Source organism: Chinchilla lanigera, unplaced genomic scaffold (genome assembly GCF_000276665.1).
Source record: "Chinchilla lanigera isolate Chin_1 unplaced genomic scaffold, ChiLan1.0 scaffold00004, whole genome shotgun sequence".
Taxonomy (NCBI): domain Eukaryota; kingdom Metazoa; phylum Chordata; class Mammalia; order Rodentia; family Chinchillidae; genus Chinchilla; species Chinchilla lanigera.
In genome coordinates, this window is record NW_004955405.1 from 37,075,548 (window position 1) to 37,084,241 (window position 8,694).

The 8,694-nt window shown below is 54.2% G+C and overlaps 1 protein-coding gene across 1 annotated transcript in view; it reads left to right on the plus strand.

Annotated features, from left to right (window-relative positions):
* Window positions 1-5,476: 5,476 nt before the first annotated feature.
* Window positions 5,477-8,694, plus strand: part of Chpt1 (choline phosphotransferase 1) — a gene marked incomplete at its 5' end in the record, with an annotated part of 12,775 nt that continues 9,557 nt past the window's right edge. The window contains 3 exon segments of the mRNA XM_013518716.1: window positions 5,477-5,624; window positions 5,999-6,140; window positions 8,040-8,124. Of these exon segments, the coding sequence (XP_013374170.1) occupies window positions 5,477-5,624; window positions 5,999-6,140; window positions 8,040-8,124 (375 nt within the window).

Below are 8,694 nucleotides of genomic sequence, written 5' to 3' on the forward strand. Positions count from 1 at the left end.
TATATGAAATGTTCTCTTGTAATTAAAAGAGAAGGGTTTCCAGGGTTATAGCTCAGCAGCATAAGCACCTATTTGGCAAGTACAAGGTACTGAGTTCAATTCCCGGTACAAAAAAAGAGAGAGAGACAGGAGGGTTCTAAGAAATCAAAAGATTCTCATAGAAGTTGCTCATGGAATTTTTTTTTTTTTTTTTTTGTCTTTTTGAGACAGGATCTCGCTAGGCAGTTCAGGCTGGCCTTGAGCTCACTTTGTAGTCAGGCTGGTCTCGAGCTTGCAACGATCCTCCTGCCTCAGCCTCCTGAGTGCTGAGATTACAGGTGTGCACCACCATGATGCCCGGCCCTTAAATGTTATTATTAATTTCAGAACTGGGGCTGGGGATTTAGCTCAGCGGCAAAAGCGCCTGCCTGGCAAGCGCAAGGTCGTGAGTTCAGTTCCCGGTACCGGAGAAAAAACCAAAAAAAAAAAAAAAAATTTCAGAACTATTTGCTGGGCAGTTAAAAGAAAAGGTTACAAGCTTGTCCAAAGAGCTTCTGTTTGGGGGGAAAGAGAGGCCTGATGGAAAAGGTACATTTATGACTAGTTTTTAGGAACAGACGATTTTATTTTATTTTATTATTACTTTATTTTTGAGCCAGGGTCTCTCTGTATAGCTCAGGGTGGCCTCCAACTCACCATGAGCCTCCTGCCTCAGCCTCTGCTGGGCACATACCCGAAATCAGACACCTTTTTGCTTGGCCTGGCAATCAGACACATTTGTAAAAAGAGAGTGAGGTGGTGGTCCATTTTTTTAAAAATGAAAAATCAGAATGGCCTCCAGGAGGAAGAAGGGTTAAACAGGAAGAGAAGTTTCAGACGGAGGTGGGCGTCATTAGGCTCTGGACTTGTGGCTGAAGCAGGGTCCGGAAGCATCATTCCGGGATCCGCACTGCTCCTTTGCCAAAATCCCCGGCCACCCAGTGGAAGAGCCCAGCGTGTCCCAGCGATGGGACGGGGAGGGTCATGAGTCGAGGTCGGCGGACCCCAAAGCTGCTGTTCCACTGGCTGCCCGCGGCCACTTTCTCTGCGGACCTAGGAAATCCTTGGGTTTGTATGACACAGGTGCACGTCTGCCGTGGCCTGTGTCCTGTGTGCACCCGGGCGGGAAGGCGACTTTCCCTTAGCCCCACACAGCTCTGGAATCTTCTCCTTCCCGCCCTGAAGAGCCGTCGTGTTTCCGGAGGAGAAGCACAAGCCCAGAGAGCTAAGGGTCTCGGACCTGACTTGAAACCTGTTTTCTGATTCCCAGCCCTGAGAACTACCCGGGCAGGGCCCGGAGAAACAGAAAGGCTTTGGATTTGGGTGCCCAGGCTTAGCGGCTCACCCCCGCCGTCCTGCAGCGACGCGTCTGTGTCCGCGGGACTGCCCCATGGGTTTTTAACCACATGGCTGTGACGGTCAAGCCCAGCACTTAGTCTTCCGAGCTCCCATAACAGTAACATTAACAGTAACCATGGTCGTCTGGTGTTCACTATGGAGCAGGCATTGTTTACGGGCTTGTTTCTACTGTCTTGTAGTCTCTCAACAATCTTACGAACAAGGTGCTTTTGCTGCCCTGATGTTAGAAATGGGGCCGCATCTCAGCACGGTGCCGTGTGTAAAGCCATGCTGGTGTCGGCTGCCTCAGGACCCCTGTGGATCTGAGAACAGCGTAGTCTTGAGCAACTGTGCCACACCTCTGTTCTCACTTGCACTTGTCTTCAGGTGTGGTGGCACATCTGTGATCCCAGCACTGGAGAGGCTGAGGCAGGAGGATTGCTGTGAGTCCAAGGCCAGCCTGGACTGCATAGCGAGAGCCCGTCTCAAAAACAAACAGGACTGAACCTCTGACACCATAAGCTGAAATAAACCCTGCTCCGAGGAGCGCTGATTCGTACAGCGAGCGCTGGCACACAGAGGGACAGGAGTCCCGTGTCCTTGTCACCTGGAGGGGGCCGTCCTGCCTTGCACAGCTTCTCAGAGTGGGAAAGGCCCCAAGAGCTGCGGCCCCTTCCACTGTGCGTGTGAGAGCTCGGGGTTCGCACCCGGCTCCTGTGCCGCCGTGGGGACCGGCGCTGCGGACTGGGCGGGCGGAGGGCCTGGCTGGGGCTCCGCCAGCGAGGGAGGCCCCTGGCGCCGTGACTGAGGCAGGGCGGCAGCCAGGCTGTGGGCGCCACGGTCTGAAGAGAGATTTAGCAGTCGGGGCCAGGCGCGGCTTCTCAGCGAGGGGAGTGAGGGGAGTGAGGCACAGTTTTGGGGCGCCGCTACTGCACCCCACTGTGCCGCAGAGCACCCCATGCACACAGCTGCGGCGCTGCAACCCTCATCCCATCTTTGTGCTTAGCGGATTGGATGTTTTGGCCCTTTACTCTTTACCTTTGCCTCTGAATCCACACCAGTGTCTACTTCAAGAGCACGTTTAGCCTGCACTCAGGAGGCTGAGGCAGGAGGATCGCTGCAAGTTCGAGGCCAGCCTGGGCTACAAACTGAGACCCTGGCAAACAAACAATGAAATAAAGTCATCAAATCACATGACCAGGTACAGAGTCCACCTTTAACAACATTAGTGTGACATGTGCACACACAGGCAGGCCATCTTCTGATTTTCTTTTCCTCACCTCTTGGAAGTGCAGTTTCATAGCGAGAGAAATCATTTGGCGTTTGGATGACATGAAGTCTTCCCCGCTGACCTAAGGTGCACACAAAGCCTTTGAAAGCGAGAGGAAATTTTTAAAATATAAAAATTCATGGGAAGATTTTTGCTTTTGTGTATTACCTGCACTACATTTTATTTACTGTTTTTCTCTACATCGACTTTAAACCAGCTGTCCTTTAAAACTTGGACTCATTCTAAGCCTCAATAGTCACAAAATCAGGGATACAATAAGCTAGTTTTTCAAAATACATGACATTTCTCCAAAACACATGAAATACATAAATGACAAAAAGTGTACCCGGGAGTCACCAGACAGCGTCAGCAGTGTGGTAACCATAGCCGCAGTTGTGGGGGCCTTTCCCAGCCCCGGCACTTCCTGAGCACTGGAAGGATTCATTTGTAAGCATTCCTTTAATTTTCATAAGCCAGCACTGACATCATTCCTGTTTTTCACGTGGGGAGACTGAGGCACCAAGAAGCTAATTCCTGCTGCTTAGCCAGTGTGTGTTAGAGCGAGCACCGGAGCAGATGGGGCCTGGCGTCACACTCCTGACCGCACCCCAGGAAGCCCCAGGGCCGGGTTCTCCCCTCGGAACCTGCTGCCCGATGCGGAAAAGTGAGATCCTCCACTGAACTCCGCTGGTGTGGGCGGCAGTCATGTGTGTGTGTGTGTGTATGTGTGTACAAGCGTGCACGTGTGTGTTTTGAGACAAGGTCTGTGTAGTGCAGGCTGGCCTTTATTTACCTCACTATGTAGTGCAGGCGGGCCTCAAACTCGAGACAATCCTCCTGCCTCAGCCTCCCCAGTGCTGGGATTCTAGGAGTGCACCTCCACGCCCGGCTCAGAGCTGTCGTTCTTGACAGTCTGCTGTCCCCCTGTCTGGATGTACAGCTGTGGGCTGTGCAGGTCCCCGAGGACGTGGAGGACACTAGGAAATACTGATGTGAAGTAGGGGCAGTAAAAGAGCGGCCGCTGTGGAACAGTGCGGAAAAGAAAGAGTGATCTCGGTGAACACTTCTTCCTGCTGTTGAATTTGGACGCGCTCCACTGCGCTCCGCTTCTGTCTACTTCAGCTGTTCAGCCATGGTTTTGTGACTTGGGTATTTATTTATTTGTTTGTTTATTTTTGTGTTTTTGAGACAGGGTCTGACTATGCCATCCAGGCTGGCCTTGAACTCACTTTGTAGCCCAGGCTGGCCTCAAACTCACAGCAGTCCTCCTGCCTCAGCCTCCCGAGTGCTGGGATGACAGGTGTGCGCCGCCGCGCCCAGCACGACTTGGGTTTTTTAAAAATATGTTTATTCTACTTGGGGTTCACTGCTCGGCTCCGATGCGCAGATTCATGGATTCCCTAAACCTTGAGGCGTTGTCGGCTTCCTTTCTTCTCAAGTCCGCCCTGTCCTAGTCTCTCTGGTCTCCCTGAGCCTCAGTCACAGGCCCGTGGCCCTGCTGTGTGGCCCGCCACCCGGCATGGCCCATCGCTGGGAGCCTTTCCTGAGTGTCACTGGGGACAGCAGCTGCGGAGCCCCCAGGCCACAATCTCTGCCCTGGCGTCGGCACCAGGCCTGGGCTTGTCCCCTGCCTGGCCCCGCGCTTTGGCCGGCGCAGGCCCCTCCTGGCTGCGGTCCCGCTGGGCCGTGAGCACCTTCCAGGCTGAGTCTCCTCAGGGCTGCTGTGAAAAGTGCCTGGGGCCGCTGATGACCGCGGGTCCCCAAGGGCTCAGCCCGGCCCGTGGGGACTGGCCCTTCCTGGCCGTGTGAATGCCGGCCAAGGCACCCCTGCGGCCTCCTGTGGCTCGCGGTGAGGGGACACAGACGCCTGGATCCCCAGCTCTCACACAGCGGCCTGGACTCTGCCTGGGTCCCCACCTCTGCGCCGCCCCGGTCACTGCCTGGTGGCGGAGCAGTGGGGTGCGGTCACGCCCTGGGGGTCACGGCGCCCTCAGTGGCACAGAGCTGCTGAGGGTGACAGAGGCGGGACCTAGGCCTGGGGCCTCACCCGGCACAGGCAGGGCGGCCTCCAGGGCTGCTCCTCCTCCCTCTGCTCTCCTTTTTCCTTTTTTCCTTCCTTCTTTCCTTCTGGTCTGGGTCTCCATCTCGGTCTCTGCCTCTGTCTCCCTCTCTCTCCCAGGGCGGTCACACTGAGCTGCATCCCCGTGCTTTTTATTTTGAGACAGGGTCTCGCTGAGTCACTAAGTTGCCCAGGCTGGGCTCAAACTCGCCATCCTCCTGCCTCAGCCTCCCAGAGCACTGGGACCTTGGACATGCACCCCATGCCCAGCCTAAAGGTTTTTTCACAACGAGCACTCCCTGAGTAAGCTCACCCCGTGCCAGGCACAGCTGGCACTGCAGCAGAAGGCCTGTGGGTTAGGAATCCCGTCGGCCCCAACCCTGCTGGGCCATTTAACTGTGCCCCCAGAGCGGGAGTGTCTGTGCTCCACCCGCCGGCCCTAGAGCAGTGATGGCAAACCTCGTAGAGCTTTCAGTGACACAAACAGCCCACCACGGCACGTGCGTCTGCTGCTCTGGACTCATTCCATTTCTCTGTCTGATTTGTATCCGTAGGAGGAGCATAATGTCCCTGTCGCTGCACCCCTGCCTATAATCCCAACCACTGAGGAGGCTGAGGCAGGAGGGTCACAAGTGTGAGACCAGCCTGAGACCCTGTCTCAAAAGAAAAAATGAAATCCATTTGTAAAACAGGGTTGGGGGTGTAGCTCAGCACGACCTCCCTGGGTGGCACCAAAAGAAAGAGGGAGAAAGAGAGATGCGGCCCTTCAGCACCGGCCTCTGTGGTTTTAGGCGCCAGCCTGGGTCTACCTGATGTGTGCGCTGGGCCTCTTCACCTACCAGTCCCTGGACGCCCTGGACGGGAAGCAAGCTCGGAGGACCAACTCCTGCTCGCACCTGGGGGAGCTGTTCGACCACAGCTGCGACTCTGTTGCCTCAGGTAAGCCGGACAGCTGCGACTGCCTGACAGCCCAAGACGAAGCACGCGCTGTGATGGCCGCTTGGTGCAGAGGGGTGCATTTGGGAGCAGTTGTGGGTTTAAAAAATAAGTTCCAGAACTCATTCAGTGTTTTTGTTTGTTTTCGGGTTTTGAGACAGGGTCTGACTATGCAGCTCGAGGCTGTCTTTGAACTCATGGTGTAATCCGGGCTGGCCTCGGACCCACGGCAGTCCTCCTGCCTCAGCCTCCCAAGTGCTGGGATAACAGGCGTGCGCCATCATGCCTGCCTCAGCTCGTTTTTAAAAACGAGTTTTAATGCCAGAGTTCCGTCCCCTCAAACAGCGACCTCAGGCGGTGTCTTTGTCCCCTTTCAGTGCTTTTGGCCCTGGGCGCCTCCCTGGCCGTGCGCCTGGGGACGCACCCCGACTGGCTGTTTTTCTGCTCCTTCTTCGGCATGTTCCTGTTCTACTGTGCGCACTGGCAGACCTACGTGTCGGGCATGCTGCGGTTTGGAAAGTAAGTGCGTCTCCCGCCGCCCACGCGGACCCCGGGCCGAGCCCCCGGCCGCCCGCACCTCTGCCCATCGGTGTGGGGCCTCCATCCTCGCCAGTGCTGGCTGCCGGACAGTGACTTGACCGTCTCCCCTCCTCTCCAGCTCCCTCACTGGCCCACATTCTCAGTGAACAAGAAAGACAGGAAAGTAAGGGACCCGGACACTAGAGAAAACAGCTATGCATGACTAAATAAATGCCCCGCGTGGTGGCGCAGGCCTGTAATCGCAGCACTCGGGAGGCTGAGGCAGGAGGATGGCCCCGCGTTCGAGGCTGCCTGGGCTACATAGTGAGGTCAAGGCCAGCCTGAACTGCACAGCAAGACCCTGTCTCCCCAAAAAAATTAAATAAATAATTTTAAAAAGTAAAAAAAAAACAAAAAAAATTAAGTAATTTTAAAAAGTAAAAAAACTAAAGCTAAACTAAAAAAAGTAAAAAGAAAATTAAATAAATAATTTTAAAAAGTGAAAAACTAATAATTATTATTTGGTGGACATAATAAAATAATGTGCTGTGGAGTCTGAAGTCTTTTAGGTCAAATCGTCAGGTGTCAGGAAAGGACCCCCGCTAGTTACCACCAGCAGGTTTGTGAAACTCCCAGCTGTGGGAGACACTGGGGTCGTCCTGTCCAAGTGCTTGTAGAGCTACACGATGGTTAGCCTTCTCCCAGTCACCAGGAAAGCCAGGCTCGGTGGTGCACACCTGTCATCCAGCACTCTGGAGGCTGAGGCAAGAAGGTTGCAGTGAGTTGGAGACCGGCCTGGGCCACATAATGAATTCAGAGGCAGCCTGAACTATATAGCCAGATAGTATCTCAAAAAAACAAACCGAAACAAAACCAAACCAATGACAACAAAAAAAGTGGAGCTCAGGAAAAAAGACATAGATCGGAGGTGTGGGTTTAGAGGTCGTTAATGTACGGTCTTAAGTCTAAGCCTTAGTATAAGAGTTCTAGAGGCAGCACTTAGGGTTTGGGAGAGGGAGCAGCCCAGGAAGGAGCTGGGGAGGGGTCTACAGGAAGGCGGGAAGGCCGGAGCAAGCGCAGGGTGAATGAAAACGCAGTGCCCCATTCTGAGACAGAGACAGAGAGACAGAGACACGAAGTGGCCCAGATCAAAATAGCACAAAGAAGTCACACAAGAGGATGACCTGTAGCCCTAGATTTGACAGATTCACAGTCACCGTTTAAACAGTCTTCACAGAATTTGCCCTTCCTCAGCTGGGCATGGGGGCACACTCCAGAGGCTGAGGCAGGAGGGTTGCGAGAGCTCAAGGCCAGCCTAGGCTACATAGTGAGTTTAAAGCCAGCCTGCATTACATAGCAAGATCTAGTCTCAAAAAAAAAAAAAAAAAAGAATTTGCCAAGTCCCAGTTGTTTATATATTATGAATATTATGATTTTTCCTGATTTACGAGAGTAATAGGTACTTGTAAAACTTCAAGCTTTGAAGAAATATTTAAGGTAGAAAATGAAAGTTTCAGGTGCTGTAGCAGTGACACGTGCTATGCAAGGTTTCCTCTCTATATTAATACTTACTGTGTGGGAGTGCATGTGTCTCTGTAGCTTTTTTCTGCTGCAGTCATTGATAATTCAATGTGGAAGCCAGGCACGGTGGTGCGCGCCTGTCATCCCAGCACTCAGTAGGCTGAGGCAGGAAGATCTTGGTGAGCCTGAGGCCAGCCTGGGCTACATAGTGAGACCCTATCTCAAAAAAACTAAGAAAGAAAGAAAAAATATTTAATGTGGGAAGTAAAGGTAAAGCTAAACCGAGCCTCTGGGGATTCTCGCATCCTCAGTGTTCTGACAGTGAGGAGAGCAGGCTCACTGACCAGCACCTTGCGTCTTCCCCGCGCCCCTCTGCAGGGTGGATGTGACCGAGGTCCAGGTGGCCATAGTGATCGTCTTCATCCTGTCCGCGTTCCGAGGAGCAGCCATGTGGGACTACACGGTAAATCCGAGTGTTGCCGATCCCATTGCAGCGACTCTGTACATGTCAGGACAGGTCATTCTGTTGCTGATTTTCCTCAGAAGCTCTCGGCCTTCTGCTGTAGTCACTCCGTTTCTTACCCTCTGCCTTGCTGCATGACACGGCCCCACGCAGCCCCTTAGGACGCCACGCTTATTTTACTATGGAAGGAAACGGACCTGCTTCCCTAAAAGCGGGAAAACACGGGAATTATCTTTCCCAGGCTAAAGTGCGCCTCGTTAGATAAGTGTTCCGTCAAAAGTGCTAGGAAGCGTCAGCGCGGTGGCCGATCCCCGGAGTCCGGCGCTCTCCGGGCTCACGCTGGGTGGGAGCCGGGGGCTTTCGGAAGCGCGGGTTACAAAGCCGGGTTTGGCGCGGGAAGACACCTGGTGCGGAGCCCCGGACGACAGCTTCACGCTGGCCAGGCCGAGAAGGGCAGATCCACGGCCGGCCCCGCCACGCCCTCCCCGTCCTCCCGGCCCCGGCCCGGGCACCGCGCGCTCCTGTCCCAAGGTCAGGACGGTGAGGGAGACCTGGGAGCCGAGGGTTGGG